Genomic DNA, 21,125 nt, shown 5'->3' on the forward strand with positions numbered 1-21,125 from the left:
TTAGTGTAGAGAGCTGCATCTTAAAATACTATGTAAATCCACTCCTGTTTTTAGTGACTGCCTCTCATCAGTGTCAGTGGTAAGGATTGAGTCTCCTTGATTACTAGCCTGGGATAGAGAGGCCGTTATACACACCATCCATATTTGTGTGTTTGGGGGTGTAAATGTAACTACTGTATGGTTAGGTTACATAATGAAAAAAAAAAGAAAACAAATACCAATCTCCAGCCATTTTATTATTTATTTTATTGACATTGACTGTTTATGGGACAGTCTTTCTAAGTGTTTTGGTTATCCCCACCGTCATCTTATTTTACACATTGCTACAAAATTACTTGCACCAATAAAGAACCAAGGGCCTGCTTTTTTACCAGATAAATGTTTGTAAGATAACAGTTTTGCTTTTAAAAGTACTGCACACAAAATGATTATCACCTAAAACACTTAATAATTTCATGATTTCTCCTCTCAGATTACAGCTCTTTCAAAAGTTTGTTGCTTTTCGGATCTTGGTCTGTGGTGGTGATGGGAGTGTTGCTTGGGCATTATCAGAAATTGATAAATTGGGTCTTAACAAGCAGGTAAGTTGAAATGTTGCATACCTAGTTTAATTCAAGAAATTTCATATGCCCATTTTTCTGTATTTTATCTTTTCTTTTTAGAAAACAGATAAATGATGAGGGTGTAGCTAGAGAATTTTAAATTTGTAGTCGTATGCTGTTATTGCTGACCCCCCATCCCACCTGACACTTACAAATTTGACACATTCCCCCCAACACTTAAATGTTTGCACCACTTTCTCTCTAAAACCATTAAGTATATATTTTATCAATATATGTAACTTTTATAACCGGCCTTAATTTAGACTGTTGTGGACACAGTATGACCTAAAAAGCCATAGTTTCTCTAAGTAATGTCTAGAAAATCATACTCCGTAGAATCTACACCCTTGGTAACTATTCTTGTAGAAGTAGCATTTCACCTTGACTGATGTTGTCAGAGAGATAAAACACACACACACACACACACACACACACACTAAAAGTCAAATACAATGAAAATACTCTGTCATTGTTATATTCATCTACCCTCACATTTCTTTTTTTATCTTTTTTTATAAGAAAGCTATGTTTTTTTTTTTCTAACTTGGGTTAGGCTTTGTGTACTTCTGAACACTTTTCCATTACTGTGACCACACCTGTCAACCTCTTAGCAAAAGAATTCTGGACAAAGCCAAAAATAATATGGGGACAAAGCTCCAAACCCAGGGACACATTTTAAATATTTTTCTTAAAAACTTTGAAATGTGCTAGAATGATAAATTTTGCATTGGCATGCATTTTCTGAATGATATAAAATCTGCAACTTGAATGTCTCTCATTATATAATGACTTCAATCCTCAGTGTTTTGCCAAAAAAATATTTTTTTGAGGAATAGACTAAAAATACGAACCATAATCTGAACATTCTGGACAGTTGAGAGGTATGGCTGAGACAGAGGGATAACACATTTATGGCCTTTCTAAGCAATATAATACTGAAGTGTAATGATTAACCATCTTACAAGTGTGTTTGTGTACAATTCAAATGGCCTCATATAACATAATCCAAGGTGCTGTAATCTTGGAGTTGTTATATATACATAGGTGAGCTGGGCATATTCTCCTTATGAATAGCTCTGAATGTCAGTCCACTGTTATTTACAAGGAAGTAGTTCATAGAAGCCTGCTGTCAGTAATGACTTTTTGATGATCCCATAAATCAAGGAAACACATTTGTTCACGTGATATTTTCAGTTGTTGTTAAACACTCAGAGTAACTGTTTTTTTTTTTTTTATTTTCCTAGTTTTAACTATTCATTCCTGTCCTTCCTTCTTGTACTCTTTCTTCAGTTTTTATAATGGTTAAGTTATTTACCTCGTAGACACAAGGTACAAGGTTTGATTCTCACCTTTGGAGGGGAAACTGGGTAGGCTTAAAATAGCCCACAAGGGCAGATAGTCGAGCATTTACCTATGAACTTGTATTTATATTATGTTCCTTGTTTATTGGCACCTTGAATCCCAAGTAAAAGGTTTCCTAAATGAGTACATTATCATTTCTTCTGTTATTAATGGACTAAGCTTCACTTGTCTGTGTGTCTCTGTCATTCTCTCTTAACAGTGCCAACTGGGAGTGTTGCCTTTAGGAACTGGAAATGATCTTGCCCGAGTACTAGGTTGGGGAGGTGTCTGTGATGATGATGCACAACTGCTTCAGATCCTGGAAAAACTGGAAAGGGCCAGCACAAAGATGCTTGACAGGTATGATTTGTTCCAAGTTGGCAACTGTTAACATACATGTTTATAGAGAAGAGTAACAGATGCAAAGCAGAGCATGATGACCAGCATGCCACAGTGTAGAAAGTCTGTAGTATTGTGGAAAATATTTTGGACTAAGTAGCATGAGGTGCTCTGCGGTCAGTTGCCACTGAATCACAATAAACTGTTCTCTGTACAGTAACTGGTAAAATCCATGTCAGCACTTGCATAACTGTGACCTCTCCAGTTTTCATATTCCTGGTATTAAAGTAAGAGAAAACATAAGTTGTAGTTTCAAATATACACATACTTTTAGAATTTGCTGTTGATGGGGGTATTGGCAGCCATTTCGGAGAATACAAAGCATACTCTGCTTAATGTACCATTCTTGTTTTATTTTGCTCTACAAATTCCATACTTATTTGTAGGGAGATGAGGCTGATGACTCCAAAATTGATGACTGAATGAATACCAAAGTCATGGGATATATTGCAAAACCTGCCGTACCAAACCACAGACAGCACAGCTTCCATCCACAATACAGCGCTGTCATGAATGCATTTATCTGACTGGAAACACTAAAATCAACATGTGCAAATGCCTAGTCATAGGCTCAATTTCTGTCAGCCTTATGAAGGTCTTGTGCTAAAACTGAAGAGGCTACTTTAAGAGATTGTGAACAAAACTGTATCCAGAAGCGCATGGGATTCAGGTGCTGACATCTTAAGCCTTGCTTGCTTCCTACTTATTGTACCTGTGTGTTTAGCCTCAAAATGTACTTTGTTGTTGCACTCAAAGATTGAAGAGTAGTCGAGAAAAGAGCGATTGATGTTTTCATGTTTTAATGATTATTACTTTTTCCTCAAGTTACAGCAGCCTTGGAGTGAAATTTTAAATGTATAGGGGTTGTGGAGATGCAGGAGGGATTGTCTTCTGCAAAGAGAGTTGCTTTAGTGTTTCATTTACTTGATTGCACTTTGCTCTTGTATGTGTATATTTAGAGCTAATAAAATACTTGAGGTAGTAATGTATAAGCCATTGTATTTGTTGCTCGTGCTTTTAAGGCAGCATAGTAAATCCATTCAAAACTAACCAAAACACCAGTGTTTCCGAGTCAATATCATTAAGTGAAGCATGGCCCAGCAGGACTGTTTTGGAGTCCTCTAAGGCCCCAGTCCTGGACCCCTGCTATTCAACACTTTTATGATATACACCACCTGTAGTGTTGTATCATCCCAATACGCCTTCATGTGAATTACCTGGTACAGGACCAGTCACTTACCATTCCTACACAATTGGTCAATGCATTAAGTGCCAAATTAGTGCTCTGATTCAACTCAGTATTTCAAGCTGGAAACTGTACACTGATTTCGCTTTTGAATAGGTTAATGTGCTTTCTGAAAAGCTCTGACTGTAGCTTGTCTCATGTAAAGTCTTGCAGACTTAAGTTATTTTGTGGCAGATTGGTTTTATTTTGAATATATGACAGTTGTTTTGTGGCAAATAGGTTTTCTTCTGAATAGGACAGCAGCATCTTGAGAATAACAAAAGAGAACATAAAATGTTAGATTAAATAGCTAACTTAACTTAAAGTACAAAATCAGTAGTTCCTCAGCTTAGATGGTTCTTTTGGAATATTTTTCAGTCACAATTCACATTTTTCAGTTGACAGTTAAGTCATATAATAATTTTTTGTTTCACCATCTAAATAACAGCTCGGATTGTCACATTTCTGGAAGCTTCTCCAGTTCTGAACATGTTTCTTTCACTCTCTGTTCAGTAAATTTCCTTTCATAACATGTCAAAAAAGCAAGGTCATCCCATATAATGATCTACTCATTTGTGGCTATAATGTTTCTAACAGCACTCCTCTGAAACTGTCATTTGTTCACACTGCAGCTTAACAAAGTATGCCTTTGCTTCCTTATCTTAGCTGGCAATAAGTACTTGTAGCATGGTGTCTGAAATAGTTATCCAGAACACAGAGATATTGTATGTCATAGCTTGCATAGAAACAATGAAAGAAATTCACAGAACAAAATTATTTTTTGTCCTAGACATGGAAGCAGTGTCTGAAATAATTTTACTTGAAGAAATGCATTCTGACACCTCTGCTCTAGCACCCCATTAAACACTTTCAGTTACCTTGGTGTATAGCTAGATGCAAACCAGATCTGCAGGCACAGTACAGAATACCAAACAATAAAAATCCTAAAGCAGCTATGGTTTAAGATAGTCAGATACCCTAACCCAAAATCCAAACAGCCACTGGAAAGTGATACTTGTAGAACAGTTTGACTAAGGGTTACCACTTCCTGTCATTGATTACCTGTGTTAAAATATCATCCAGATGTTAGAAAACATGATACCCATGTTTTGTAATACCTGGAAGATATTACAAAACATGATACCCATCTTTATCCATGACTAGGTTAGTCAGCCAATGTGCAGCTGACCAAATGGTGTCATTAGTGAGAAAAAGACTTCTGAAAGCAAAATGACTGGAAGTTTCTTTGGAGACCCACACCCACTGTGTAGGTAATTGCATACCCTGAAGTCCTCTAGTTAATATAAGCAAGTATTTTTGTTCCTCTTCACTGGAAATGGCAAAAAAACTTCAAAGATTTCATCAAAAGCTACCTTTTCTTGGATGATACCTCCATTTGGTTGATTTATTTTGACCAATCAGTAACTCACTTTTAACCTTCTGACATGCATGCACATGCACCATTATATCATTCCCAACTATCTGGGATGATTGCAAGTTAATTAAATGGAAGTACCCCAATAAAATATTTGGGTCTGTGACATTTTGTCAAATCACAAAGTAGAGAATACCTCTTCATCGAACACCTATATAGTGAAGCTACTAATCATTGAATGGACTTTTCAGCAAACTTTTTGCTATGGCAAGGCCACCTGAGTGACTGTGAACAAAATAATAAAACTTAACACCTGTCCAGGTGGGGGCATATGCACCCTACAACCCCCAATGAGGGGGAGCTGTGACCCCACACCCCCTAACTAAATCTACCAACTCCGAGATCTCACTACAACAGGGAAAATGGCAAATTCCAGATGGTGGCCAACCGTTGCCTTGCCCTGGAAAATTTTTCACTGAAAGAGGTGTGTGCTATTTTGTGATTCAACAAAATGGCATAGACCCAAAATATTCTGCTCTCTAGACCACCTGTTAACACCCAGTTATCATTATGTGTACCTCAGATCTGTTTCCAGCAGTTACATATTATGTACTATAGAAGCATCTAGAATGAACACCAGAATAGCTACCAGTCATGAAAACAGACTATCTGTATATCTGATACAGACTCAAGGTCTTATTCATCTGCATAAAAGAGTGAAATTACACCTCGTTGACTGAAAATATAAGCTCTTGGTATGGCCATCAGTCATGTTTTCTTCCCAATACTGCACCTTTATCAACACTTATGGCTTCACATGACAAGATCTCCACCTCACTGTTAATAAGTGCCATGTTAATCTGTAATTTCCTTTGCAGCTGATTTTTTACCTGAATGCATTTCTTTCAGATTTACTTAAACATTTACTCCCCCTTTTAAAATTCTAATTAACCTAATAATTTGCGTCTCAGGGCTGCTAATTGATATGGCTATACCCCACCCTGTACATTATTTATTTATATTTGTGACTTATTTGTGGTCTGAGTAATGGCTAAACCGGATCTTTGTTGAATAAGTCCACTTACCTGGCTCTGATATAAATATCATCATTTCAAAGGTGTCTGTTACATGTCTGATGGCCACAACTGCAGTTTTTAGAATGCTGAAATATTAACAGCAGATATGGAGATCCATTCTAATCTTGAGTGAGCATGTGCAGTCGTGTATCCTTCTTTGGGCTCACGCCCTGCCCAGGATTGGATCCATGCCTTATGCCAGCTGCCTGAAAGGACAGGCATCAGCTGCCTGCGACCTTGAATATGGCAAAGCAGGTAACAGGAAATGATTAATGAATGAATGGCTTTCATACTTTCTTCTTCTGCCACATAAACTAAATATTGCCATCCTATTTGGTTTACCTTCTTGGCTAAGATCTTCAGTGAGTAGGTCAGAAGATGGGAAATGAAGTCTGTCCTTCCTGTCTTGTCTGTCTCACTGTCTCTCTCCCACTTCAGTTACTCAGTAATTCTGTCCCAGAAAACTCCATGCCTGGCTCACTTACACTGTATATCTTAAATGACACAGTTATAGCACAATTACCTGTAGTCATATGTACATACAGCAGTTACACCATTCTTTGCAACTTACACATTTCTTAAGCTAATCTATCAGGAAGGCAGAATCTCAGTCAGGTGTGGCTCAGGTTCTATTGATAAATGTTCTTAGGTGCTAAGAAGACTCATCCTGACCTTTTATGCAAGCTAAAGTCTTTATAGCTTAACCTAGAGAGTACATGATGATAAAACTTCCATAACTTCGATGAGTTCTGCTTGGATTGAGGGAAGATAAATGACAGATAGGTGTCTAGACAGACAAACAGATGGAGTTCATATGTGGATACTAGATAGGATGGTTAGAACATTGCAGGTGGGTATGGTTAGAACATTGCAGGTGGGTATGGTTGGAACATTGCAGGGGGGATGGTTAAAACATTGCAGCTGAGGATGGTTAGAACATTGCAGGTGGGGATGGTTAGAACATTGCAGTTGGGGATGGTTAGAACATTGCAGGTGGGGATGGTTGAGTGACATTTTGTCAAGGTCTAGTTCACTGATCTAAGTCCTGAGATATTGACAGCATAGAGTAGCAAGAGAAAAAGATGTCTGTTCTGCAAGATCCATATTAGCAATCACTTCTGAGTTTTTTCTAACATGAGTACCAATGTTTTTCAGCATGAAAAAGAAATGTGTAAAATCACAGATAGACACTTATACACATGCACAGAAACATACATCCACCAACAATGAATCATTCTGGCATATGGAAACACAGATGAAAACAAAAAAAATACTTTAAAAAGTTTACACTAAAATCTGGAAATAACACTTCCTTCTAAATGCCATGGAGTTGAAGATTAACACAAAAAGTTAAACTTTTTTTTTTGCTTTCCTATAGGTGGAGCATTTTGACTTATGAAGAACCCAAACAGCCCACTCCACTGATTACTGACGAAGAAAATGGAGACCCCAGCACAATGGTATGAGAAGCATTATTTTCACTTACTGGCTACAGAAGGTAAACATACAGAATGAGCTTTTCATAACCAGATTATGTACACCAAGTGGTAATTCCTGCAGAGAATATACGCAACCCATTTTCTTGCAGATGTGATCAGTATGATGTTTGTGTTTGAGATGATTTAGGCACTCATTTAACCATGTGCTCCTTTCTAGAAAGCCTTGGACAGAGCATAAAAAAGTGTTACATTAATTATTATTCAAGTTAAAATATTATAAACCCAGTCTGTCTTTTTTTGCTGACAACATCCCTGAATATGTTGCATTACTCATCTGAGAGATACCATTTGTGGATTTTATCTGAGTTGCTGTGTCTTTCGGCTTTTCCCGGTTAGGGGTCGCCACAGCGGAACTCCAGTCCGCTAATTATTGGCAGTAGATTTTTACGTGCCGAGTTGCCGGCTCTGACGCATAACCTTCAATGAAGGTACGCCCATTCACGCATGTCTCCACACAGAAGATGCTCTAGCTGAGAATCAAATGGGACAACGTTTTACTGTGAGGCGACAACACTACCGCAGCACCACCACCGTTTATCTGATTAAACTGCATTATTTCGTTTGAAGAGTGTAGAGTTTCCTATTTACCTGTGTTGTCCAAATATTAACTAACAGCTAGTAATTTACAAAGACAGTGACTGTGCAGAAGATTTCAGATATAACAAAGTTAAAATAGGAATTCATCTACAGTGATTCACTGTACAGAATGCAGTGCATCAGTTCCTATGAGATACAGCTGTAGAGTCAAATCTTTTTCTTGAGAAATTTAATTCCTCTGACCTTTTAGTTTCTGGAGCTAAAAGCAGTCTGTCTTAGAATGTCATAGTCTTAATGTTTGCCAGTCAGACATTATAGTGTTGCGGATGGATAAAAGAATTTTCCAATGTATGTCACGTCCCAACACCAGTAGTAGCAACAGAGACGTACAGAACATCCAGTGAATTTCTCAGGAGTAGCTCATGGAGCATGTTATGAATTTATTATGTGGAGTATGTAAGAAGAAAGTATATGTAGGATTTTAAGTGAACAGTGCAATTAAGTATATCATGACTGCAGGTCAGAGAATTTTCTACAACTTTCTTATCTGAAATGTGGACTTAGTATATTTTGCATCCTTAACAGCACTGATTATCTGCAGCCTTAGATGACTAAACCCTAATACCCTAGATGATTGAAATTTGAATGGTAGAAAGTGATGCCTTATGCTTTCTGTATCCATAATACATAGTTGTATTTCCTGATTAGGAGAGATATATTTAAGAATTTATTATCTGACAAAAATTTTGCAGAGTTAATGGTCTTAATAATTATGCCTGCTGAATCCAGAAATTTTTTTTTTTTTTTACAAACTTTTTTTTTTCAAACCATGATGCCTGAAAGAAATGTTAACAACTCACCACCCCAAAAGGGCTAACAGGCAAGCAAAAATTTCTGACAGGGGGTGAGTGTTATTGTAGAAATAATGCATGCCCAGGGGTATTCTAACACCCAGCACGACAGCTAGAGGACCTCTACAACCCAGGAAGAGCATTATTTCTACTATTACTTTTTTCTTTTTTATATATTTTTGATTTGCAGTAGTTCCTACGCCTCATGTTTGAAATTTGCTATTGTATATATAATTGTTGTTGGAAGAAGTATTTTACATGTAAAATGTAAGTTATGTGAGTATTTAATATCTAATGCCTAAACACACACGTCCAGAAGCAGGCAGACAGGCTCACAGACATATCTCTCTTTGTGTGTGTGTGTGTGTGTGTGTGTGTGTGTGTGTGTGTGTGTGTGTATATATATATATATATATATATATATATATATATATATATATATATATATAGGTTCATAGGTTGGTACTAGGCTATCAGCCCTAGGGCCTATACAAGCCTAGCCATAACAATTCCCTGGATATTTCTTCCCACAATATTTACTTCCCTGGACCCCTGCCTAGTAGGGCAACTGACGTGATCCCTGGGGTGAATTTCCTATCTCTCATCCAATCGTCAACATTCCTTTTCAAGAGTGCCAAGGAGGCACTCTGCTTGACATGTATGGGCAGTCTATTCCAGAGTATGGGGAGTCTCTGGGTCAAGAACCTATCCCTCCAGCATGTTTTGTTCATTGTGATGACAAGGTTTAGATCCCTGAAGCATGTGGCTGTGAGGGATTGCAATTTCTTTAAGTGGAGCATGTCCAACAGCTCAGGGTTTGACATGGCCTTGTATGTTAAGCAGAGATCGCCTCTGAGTAGACGATATGCCACAGAGTATAGCTGGAGTTTTTTTAGAGAGTCAGCATAGGGCATCTGCTTTAGGCCTGTGATTCCTTTAGTGAGGTATTTCTGTGGCCTTTCCAGCTGTTGCAGATGTCTTGTGAGGTACATACTAAATGGGGCGTTGTACTCTATAATGGGTCTAATGAGGGATGAGTACAGTAGGACAATGACCTCCTTTTTTCTGGATGAAAAGCCCTTCTGATGAGGTGTGTGTGTGTGTGTGTGTGTGTGTGTGTGTGTGTGTGTGTGTGTGTGTGTGTGTGTGTGTGTGTGTGTGTGTGTGTGTGTGTGTGTATGTGTGTGTGTGTGTGTGTATATATATACCACAACTCAGAAGTGGTGCACATACTTAATACTGTGCAAGGTTTCAAAGTACAACACCAACAGCAAAAAAATATCCAGCACTTGTATAAATATCTCTAAAGTCCGTTGTAATGCAGTGTTATTCAAAGAGAGTCCATTTCCAAATGCTGTTATCAAACAGAAAATCTGTTTAAAAATGTAGCCAGAAAGTTCCTTTTAAACTTCCTAATAAATGTAACAGTCTTCAGAGTACTTACTGTTTTTAAGCAGTTAATTCAGCATGAAATAATATGTTCAGAAGCTTCCTTTTAAATGTCCAATACATGTAAACAGTCTTCAGTGTACTTAATGTTTTCAAACAGTTAAATGATATATCCAGAACCTTCCCTTTAAACGTGTCAGTTTTAATCTCACCAGTGCACAAAATACATTAAAATAACATCCTTATACCTAATGATTACTTTTTAAACCAGCAGGCCTCCAAACTGCAAAAGAGCACTATTCAGTGCTGCTGAAGGGAAAAAAAAAAACATATCAGCAAACTGGTTTCACCTTATTGGCGTCATCAGTGCGTGACAGGGAACACTGTGATGATGCATAACTGTAAAGTGAACAAGGAAGAACAGTAAAATTCAAATTTAAAACAACAGAACACCCTATAGTAAAAAAAGCAGCAACACTGAAAATTAAAAATGTTCATTAAGTCCCAATTTAAACAGAACTGCTAAATTAACAATCCATAATTTCTCTTTTTGATCCAAAACTTTATGTTTACCAAATCAGACAAATTTTCACCCAATACACAATCCTTCTAGGTAGGTTCATATGTAGGTACTAGGCTATCAGCCCAAGGACCTAAGTAAGCCTAGCCAACAAGGTTCCCTGGCTTACGCCACCCAAGAAAGTTATTTTCCTGTGTCCCTGTCGAGCAGAGTCACAGAAGTGATCCCCGGGGTGTATTTCCTATTTCCCATCCACTTATCAAGATTTTTCTTGAAGAGTGCTAATGAGGAACTTTGCTTGACATAGATGGGTAGCTTGTTCCAACGTATGGGAAGTCTCTAGGACAGGAATCTATCCCTCCAGCATGTCCTGTTTATTGTGGTGACAAGGTTTAGGTCCCTAGAGCATGTAGCTCAGAGGGATTGGGATTTCTTTAGGTGTAGCATGTCCAACAGCTCTGGGTTTGACATAGTTTTATATATTAGGCAGAGATCACCTTGGAGTAGGCGATATGCTACGGAGTAAAGCTTGAGTTTTTTGAGATGGTCAGTGTAGGGCATCTGTTTGAGGCCAGTAATCCTCTTTGTGAGGTACTTCTGTGGCCTTTCCAGCTGATGCAGATGTCTTGTGAGGTACATTCCAAAAGGGGCGTTGTACTCTATAATGGATCTAATGAGTGTTGAGTAGAGGGGTTACAATGACCTCTTTTTTCCTAGATGAGAACCCTTTTATGATGAGGTGTGCCACGTAGAAGGATTTCCTGACTACTGTGGCGATGTGATTATCAAAGGAGAGACTACTGTCCACCTGGGTCCCCAGGTCTCTTATCACACATTCGGCATTAAATAGACTGCCGCCTATGTGATAGTTCATGGGTACAGAGTTTTTAACAAAGGGGATGACAATGCACTTTTTGGCATTGAGCTTGAGGCCATGGCTCTGACACCAGGCATCTGTCTTAGTGAGGCCCTTCTGTAAGATGTCCACATCATTTGGAGACTCAATTATGGCTCCTAGTTTGCAGTCATCTGCGAACTTCGTTAGCCAAAGGCTGTGTGCATAGGTTGAGATTATGAATATTGCCCTATCATTACACTGGAGTCTGATTGCCATGATTTTGTCACTAATTCTGATGACATCCCTCACTGTCTTCTTCTTCATCACAGTTCTCACACTATTTCTAGTATTTCCTACTCATGAGTAGTAGACTGTAGATCCCAAGCCGAGTAGCTTTGCATTGCCCTTCCATGTTGTCTCCTGGATACATAAGATATCCATCTTCCTCTTTAATATTATGTCATCCATGTCAAGGCTGCACTCTATCAGTCAACCTAAATTGATTGTAGCAATTCTTAGTTCATGTTTTGCAGGTTGATTGGTTTTATGTCCAGCTTTCACTCAGCAAAGCTATCACAGGTAACCCAAGTTGGGCAAATGGGCACCAGCCAGCCAGTAGTCTATTGACACATAGCTGTTGGGCTTTATGGTGGGCACACACTGGCCAAAAGGGGTACATATACTCCCTCTCACTGTTTGCATGGGTCCCTGGCATAGGTTAGAGTAGGTTGGGTCCTTTACCAATTTATCACCAGCAAATAGCTATACTTGTTTTTGGCGACATTAGTCAACGTAGTGAATCACCTAAGCCCTGATATGGAGCACAGTCTGTGGTCCATGTTCTCCTTTCTTGAGGATACTGTGCACTATAGATGATGCACAAAGTGGTTAGTATATACAATGCACCCCCCCCCCATAGGCACTATCTAGATTCTGTGCACTGTTGCACACCTGAGTTTCAGGTGGAAATGCTCGGCATGTTTTTAGAATGTGAAAACAACCCCATAGAGACACTGCTCCATACAGGCATTGGCCATAGGTTAGGAGTAGATTTGATAAATTAAGTCTTGTAGAACCCAAAGAACTAATATGGATGAGAGATGTAAAAATCATGTAAGTGTAACAGAACTATTTCTAAAATTAAATTTTATGTAATTCTGTACTGTATTTTGTATTATCTGTTCAGGGCTTCAGGAGGAGTTCCATGACAGCTTGTTCTCTTTCAACATGTTTACCGCTAAAGGTACTGCCTGGAGCTTTCAAAACAAAATTAAACCATTAAATAAAAATCTCAGAAACACAGAACTACTACATAAAAAGAAAAACAAAATGGTGTCACATCTTTTCAGCACATAATTCTTGTTTCATATGCACACTACAGCTGCTTGTAGCTTTTTTATTTCTTTTAATAAAAGTAGACCCTAATTTACAGCTGAACTACCAATCACAACACGTGTGCTTATCATGAAAAGCTATCCTGATAGTAAACAACACACCTGCACATATTCCTAGAAGAACATGACTTTATGTTGATAAAAAACTCACTGACCCCTGATGACATTTAATAAAAATGTCAAGTCTTCATGAAGTAATACATATTAACAGGATAAAGTGTAAGAACACTGATGTAAGGGGTAAGGACATTTTTCCAGTTCCCCCAATGTTCAGTGACCTTAGAGTTTGTGTGTGTGTGTGTGTGTGTGTGTGTGTGTGTGTGTGTGTGTGTGTGTGTGTGTGTGTGTGTGTGTGTGTGTGTGTGTGTGTGTGTGTGTGTGTGTGTGTGTGTGTCTCTCTCTCTCTCTATAGATATATATATATATATATATATATATATATATATATATATACATACAGTGGATATAAAAAGTGTACACACCCCTGTTAAAATGTGGGTCTATATTAGCTACTCGAAGTGTCAAAAGAGCAAATGCTCTTTCATCAAATGCTAATATGCAAAAACACACAAAGTCAAACATACGGAACAGCGATTTTTTTTTTTCCCCACGGGAAAAAAATCGCTACTCCAAAAAAAAAAAAAAACAAATCCCCCCCCCCCCACACCCCCTACTTAAATATACCAACTCAGAGATCACACCACAGTGGAGGAAATGGCAAAGTCCCGACAATGGCCCAGAGACTTTTTCCCCTGGGAAAAAAGTCGTTGTTCCAGCCGGTCAAAATTGTGTGTTTTCACATATTAGCAGTCTATGAAAGAATGTTCGTTCTTTTGACACTTCGACTAGCTAATATAGACCCTAAAATGCCAGGTTTTTGTGATATAAAAACTGAGACCACAATAAATAATTTCAAAACTTTTCCCACTTTTAATGTGATCTATAACCTGTACAATTCAACTGAAAAACAAATCTGTTAGGAGAAAAATATAAAAAAAAAAAAAAAAAAAAAAAATGCACATAAGCTGGTTGTATACATGTGCACACCTTTAAACTAATACTTTGTTGAAGCACCTTTTGATTTAATTACAGCATTCAGTCTTCTTGGGAAGGAGTCTATCAGTATAGCACATCTTGACTTGGCAATATTTGGCCACTCTTCCTTGCAAAAGCGCACCAAATCTGTCAGATTGCGAGGGCATCTCTTGTGCACAGCCCTCTTCAGGTCACCCCACAGAGTTTCTATTAGATTTAGGTCTGAGTTCTGGCTGGGCCATACCAAAACTTTAATTTTCTTCTGTGAATCCATTCTTTTGCTAATTTTGATGTATGCTTGTGGTCATTGCCGCGTTGAAAGGTGAAATTCCACTTCATCTTCAGCTTTCTTGTAGATGCCTGAAGGTTTTGGGCTGAACGTGTTTGGTATTTGGAACTGTTCATAATTCCCTCCACCTTGAGTAAAGCCCCAGTTCCAGCTGAAGAAAAGTAATCCCAAAGCATGATGCTGCCACCACCATGCTTCACCTTTGGGATGGTGTGATACTGTCACCACCATGCTTCACTGTGGGGATGGTGTTCTTTTGGTGATGCGAAGTGTTGTTTTTGCTCCAAATGTACCTTTTGGAATTGGGGCCAAAAAGCTCAACCTTGGTCTCATCAGACCATAACACATTTTCCCATATGCTTTTGGGAGACTTGATGTATTGTTTTGCAAATTTTAGCCGGGCCTGGATGTTTTTCTGTGTAAGAAAAGGCTTTCGTCTTGCAACCCTACCCCATAGTCCAGACAAATGAAGAATACCGGAGATTGTTGTCACATGTAGTACACAAACAGTACTTGCCAGAAATTCCTGCAGGTTCTTCAGTGTTGCTGTAGGTTTCTTGGCAGCCTCCCTGACCAGTTTTTGTCTTGTCTTTTCAACAATTTTGGAGGGGACGTCCAGTTCTTTGGAATGTCACTGTTGTGCCATATTTTCTCCACTTTTTGATGACTGTCTTCACTGTGTTCCGTGGTATATCCAATGCTGTGGAATTTTTTTTGTTCCCTTCTCCTGACTGATACCTTTCAACAATGTGATCCCCTTTGATGCTTTGTAAGCTGTCTGCAAACCATGGCTTTTGCTGTAGCAGGCAACTGATTAATGTCAGGAAAATCCCACTAGGACAGCTGAACTTTATTTGGGGTTAATTAGAGTCTCTTTAATTGATGGCAGGTGTGTACCCAAGAAGACTGAATGTTGTAATTAAATCAAAATGTGCTTCAATAAAGTATTAGTTTAATTGTGTGCAAACACAACAAAGTATTAGTTTAATTGTGTGCACACACAACAAAGTATTAGTTTAATTGTGCACACACAAAAAGTATTAGTTTAATTGTGTGCGCACACAACAAAGTATTAGTTTAATTGTGTGCACACACAACAAAGTATTAGTTTAATTGTGTGCACACACAACAAAGTATTAGTTTAATTGTGTGCACACACAACGAAGTATTAGTTTAACTGTGTGCACACAACGAAGTATTAGTTTAAGGGTATGCACACACAACAAAGTATTAGTTTAAGGGTGTGCACACACAACAAAGTATTAGTTTAATTGTGTGCACACACAACAAAGTATTAGTTTAATTGTGTGCACACACAACAAAGTATTAGTTTAATTGTGTGCACACACAACAAAGTATTAGTTTAATTGTGTGCACACACAACAAAGTATTAGTTTAAGGGTGTGCACACACAACAAAGCATTAGTTTAATTGTGTGTACACACAACAAAGTATTAGTTTAAGGGTGTGCACACAACAAAGTATTAGTTTAATTGTGTGCACACACAACAAAGTATTAGTTTAATTGTGTGCACACACAACAAAGTATTAGTTTAAGGGTGTGCACACACAACAAAGTATTAGTTTAATTGTGTGCACACACAACAAAGTATTAGTTTAAGGGTGTGCACACACAACAAAGTATTAGTTTAATTGTGTGCACACACAACAAAGTATTAGTTTAAGGGTGTGCACACTTATGCAACCAGTGTATTGTACATTTTTTATAATTTCCTCTAACAGATTTGTTTGTTTTCCAATTGAATTGTGCAGGTTATAGGTCACATAAAAGGTCGGAAAAGTTTTGAAATGATTTATTGTGGTCTCATTTTTTTATATCACAAAAACTTGGCATTTTAACAGGGGTGTGTACACTTTTTATATCCACTGTATGTCTAGAGATATATATATATATATATATATATATATATATATATATATATATATACACATATATATATATATATATATATATATATATATATACACATATACATATATATATATATATATATATATATATGTGTGTGTGTGTGTGTATGTGTGTGTGTGTGTGTAGAAAGAGAGAGATGCTGGGGCAAAGTCCTCCACATGCTGGGAGGGGGGCAGTGGAGCTTTCTCTGCTGTAAAAATGTTTTAGGAGGTTTTGTTCTCTGTATAAGAACACTGTAACTCAAAATATGTGTTTCATGGAGTTGGGAGTCAGTAAGTTTTGTATAGATTTATTCCTATAGATCCTATTCCATAATGCAAATAAGTATGGGAAATATGCAGATTTCAATTAATTTATTTAGTCTGTTTCAGCTTTAAATAGTAATACATAGTCGCGAAAGATCTCTTAATGCAACCTACAAAGTCCAAGACTGTGAACACCTGCATGTTGCTTACTTACAGGAGATAATTAACATTGAATGATAGCCTAACACAAAACAACAGCCTTTGGTTATGTTACAGGTGTCCCTTGGAAGAAGGCAGATGAAAAACGAAGCACAAAAGAGAAAACAAAAGATATATCAAGCAGTAAGTTTAAGAAAGGGGTTAACAAAAGGGCAATGACCACACTGCAAAATTTTTAGGAAAACTAGAAGTATCCCTTAATGTAAAGTATATTGAAAACTATGCGATAATTTTCTTTTCAGAGCTACTGATTTTTATAAAGTTTATTTTTATAAAATCTCAGGTCTTTAATATGAAAACAGAGGTAATCCGAAGGGCGCAAGTGAAGTGTAATATCCCACCTGTGACCCAGAGCATGACGGGACTAACAAGAAATAAGAGTACAAAGGATTAGTCAAGATAAAATCATTTTAACTATCAGATCTAGGTGACTATCTCTCTGATAGCCTCCCTGTGCCTTGTTGAAGTTTCAAGTAGTTGATTCAGTTAAGTACGTAGATAGACAAGTGTTCTTGTTCTAATGTAATCATGTCCTAAGGTCTTTAATGTGGAGAAATATTAATACTTTGGAAAAACACCAAAATTACAGTTAATACATTATAAACTGCCAAGTCCATCCATCCACAACCCCTTTCCCATTTTTGCATATGGGGTTGGAGGATTCAGCAAAAGTGACAATCATCTAGATCCAAACTTCACAACTCCAGATGGCTAGCTCTGCTATGTTTGTTCTTTCATACCACACATTCACATGCACACTCACACCTATGGCCAGTTTAGAGTGTTCAGTCCACTTACTGTATGTCTTTGGAATGTTGGAGGGAACTGGAGCACCCAGAGGGAATCCACATGAACACAGAGAGAACACGCAGATTACACACAGAAGGCACCCCAGACAAGAATTGAACGAGGGAACCTCTTACCATGAGGCGACAATGCTATCTGCTTCGCTGAAGGTTGGGCATCGGGCTGGCAACTCAGCACCATAAAAATCTACTGCCAGTCATTAGCGGACCGAAGTTCCGCTGTTGCAACCCCTAACCGGGAAAAGCCGAAAAGACAAACAACATTTAGTAATACATTTTTATTTTGTCCTCAGAGCAATTGGTGAAGCAGCCATTTTCTGTTCTGTTATCTTATACTGATAAATCATCTGCAGCCAATAACATTTAAATTCTGATTTTCAGCTCACATGTATGTCTGTATCTGCAGGACAGGACAGGACAATGTATCAGTAATTATATAAAATACACAAGTATGTTTTCCCTCAGTTCGCTGTTTTTTTTTTTTTTTTGCCAAGGTTCAGATATCCCAGTATGAAGACTCAGTAGCTGCCCACCTGACAACAATCCTGGAATCTGATAAGCATTTAGAAGTCATCAATTCTGCCAAGTAAGTCCTAATTATGTTGTTTCCACTTTGTTGTTGCAGTTTGTTTCTCAGTTCTGTCAATTTGTTATGTTGCCTGGAGTCCATTTAGTCTGAAATGCCTTAACTACCCAAGTTCCCTGTCTCCTCTTATCTTCTCACTATGACTACACTTGTCCAGCATACACAGGAAACAAAAACATAGGTAGTTTTCCATTTCTAATTAGCACAACACCTAACTGAAGAACTGAACCAAACAATTGTTTGCATCAGCAAAGGGTGAGTGATGCCTGACATGTCTGACACTGATTGTTCCTTCTCCAGAGCAGAGCAGGAAGCTGACAGCATCACTGTTACTGAACAACCTATCAGAGCAGACATACTTACAGACTGATTAGCAACCAAGTGCTGTGGCTTTCCTTCCCCTCTGCTGAAATCGTTTATTAATCTGCTGCGATATAGAGCATCTTGCTTACATATTGTGCAGATTTAGGTCCCAGAATGCCTAAAGATCATGACAGCGACCTAGTCTGATTTGAGCTTTCTTCTGGAGCCTCAGTTCCATGTTTGCCTCTCACTTAATGGTTTAATGCAAAATGTAGGCCCCATTTACTTGAGTTATCTATTAATAGCAGTAACACTGTAGTTTATTTATTTAGTATCAGGGTGATGTTGCACTGGTGCAAAGGAATTGTACCCTGGCTAAAATGTCAGAGACATGGATGCAAGAGGACCCAGCTAGGGCAGGTTGGATGATGTGGCCTGGGACCCCCACTCCCATTTTTGAGGTTGTGAGGAAGGATCAGGGAATGAGTACTGGAGCACTGAACTCTGGTAAGAAATAGATATTTTGTATTCCAAGGGGTATGTGAGTATTTGCAGTGTTGCCATCAGTGCTACCTGTACCAAAAGAAAATGAGTGTGCACACTGCTGGAGCCACCTGGGAGCATTGTATACAATTCTGCTGTGTTTGGCATTGTTGAGTAACAGGTACCCCCCCCCCCCCCCCATTGAGTTTCTCTCTCTAAATGCTGGCCCTTAGCATTCTGTCATGCAGTAGTAGTAGTGGTACAGGCACCAGGATAAAAAGTGGTGGGGGCTGAATTAGGGTGGTAATGGGAAGATGAGTGGAGAAGGTAAGTGACTGCAAGTTGAAGAAAACAACAGGACAAATGAAGAAATAAAAACACAGTGATACAAAAGGATGTTCTGGGAATCCAAATCCAGGAAAGTGTGACTGTCTATAGACTTTAGGTGTTGCTATAGTGTATAACTTTTTGACTACATTTCAGGTCGTAAGGCTAATTGGAATTTTGGAAATGATACTCATGTGAAATGAATGTTTCTGGCCGCTACTGATTCTAATAAAAGTTTTTATTTTAGTACTGGAATGTACTGTATCTGACTCATTAGTAAGTTTCATTACTCAGCGTTTATTATGTGTGGGCCATTTCCTTCAGTTCTGAATTAAAAAAGGGTCTCTACCCCTTAATTAAATAAGCAATGAAAATATGCAGAGATATATGTGTAGAACTCCAAGAAAGTGCACTTACTTGCTGTGATCTGTCTCCTCTGGCAATCTGCCACACTCATGGGTTACATGAAAAGTGACCAAATAACCTGCCAACACAATACTGCTATAATGAAATTACAGTTGCAACCAAATTTCACTTTATTATATGGGTGTTTCCTTACATTTCTCATCATGCATAGAGTAGTACCTGCAAAACACCCATCATGTTAGGTAATCCCTCGGGTTGTTCTATGCCTCAAAAAGGAAAAGTATACCTCAGAAGACTTGTACCAATATTGGCTGGAATGCCATCATCATTTCACAGACAAGTACAGTCCCACAAGCCTTCAGAAAATTTCAATCACCAAGTATTCCCAGCAGAGCTGGTAGCGGGCACACCTTCACAAACAGAAGTCACTGCAGTTGAAACTATTATAGGTTCATAGGTAAGCACTAGGTTAGCTTCCCTTGCGGCACATTTTAAGCCTAGCCAGTTTCCCTTTTTGTTCTCAAAATAACCCTTCCCATTTGGCTCAGAGTTGACCACCCATGATCGATAATTATATATTACCCCTAATGAGAATAACTGCGATCATACTGCAGATAAGTTGAGGGGATCCATGCATGTGATAAAGCATTTGGGAGCTGGCTTAGTCCATTAGTAGTACAGAGGGCAGTCCTGGCATAAAGTTTCTGTTTCCCATCCATAGATCCAAGTTGCACTTGAACATGGACAGGAATGGGCATTGTTTTATGTGGATGGGGAGTCTGTTGCAGAACAGCGTTATACTCTGCAGTACACATGTCCTGCCAAACTATTCTGTTGATGTTTCAGAAGAGGTTTAGATTCCCAGACTGAGTATTTCTGATGCACTTTGACTCACTAATGTGCAGGTAATCTATCAGTGCTGGGTTGGAAGATGCCTTGTACACCAGACATGGGTCATGGCTTTGAGTCAGCCCATGTAGGGCATGTTGTTTAGGCCTTGTATTCTTTTAGTAAGATAAGGTATCTCTGGGTGTTCCAGTTGTTTCATGTGTCTGGACAGATACATGCCAAAGGGGACATTATACTCAATGACTGGCTTAATGAGGGCTAAGTAGAGGGGGGCAATGACATCCCCAAATCTAGACACAATCCCTTTGTTTATAAGCTGTGCAATACAGAAGGACTTTTTTACAATAATTGACACATGTTGATCAAAAGTTAGGTCCCTGTCAACATAACTTCCCAAATCCCAAACAACGTGGTCAACTCTTAGAGGCATATTATAAATGTGATGGTTCCTTGGGGTAGATGCTTTCCCAAAAGATAAAATAATGCACTTTATGGCATTTAGTTTCAGTCTGTGATTTTGGCACAAATTATTTATTTAGGTCAAACCTTCCTCATGGCTAAGTCATTTGGGGATTCAATTACTGTTCCTAATTTACAGATGTTATGTAGTCCAATCTCGCCTACATTCTTACCCATGG

The 21,125-nt window shown here is 38.3% G+C and overlaps 1 protein-coding gene across 3 annotated transcripts in view; it reads left to right on the forward strand.

The window, feature by feature from the left end:
* The window catches only part of LOC122789976 (diacylglycerol kinase delta-like), a 1,345,205-nt gene that overhangs the window by 1,146,980 nt on the left and 177,100 nt on the right, over positions 1-21,125 (forward strand). For 2 of the 3 annotated variants that reach the window (XM_044057484.1, XM_044057482.1), the window contains exons 10-13: positions 473-581; positions 2,164-2,303; positions 7,397-7,478; positions 18,068-18,159. In XM_044057484.1, coding sequence (XP_043913419.1) covers positions 473-581; positions 2,164-2,303; positions 7,397-7,478; positions 18,068-18,159 — 423 coding nt within the window. The remainder of the gene's footprint in view (positions 1-472; positions 582-2,163; positions 2,304-7,396; positions 7,479-18,067; positions 18,160-21,125) is intronic. The other variant, XM_044057483.1, reaches the window with a different exon arrangement.

Source organism: Protopterus annectens, chromosome 15.part0 (genome assembly GCF_019279795.1).
Source record: "Protopterus annectens isolate FY-2018-M chromosome 15.part0, PAN1.0, whole genome shotgun sequence".
Taxonomy (NCBI): Eukaryota; Metazoa; Chordata; order Ceratodontiformes; family Protopteridae; genus Protopterus; species Protopterus annectens.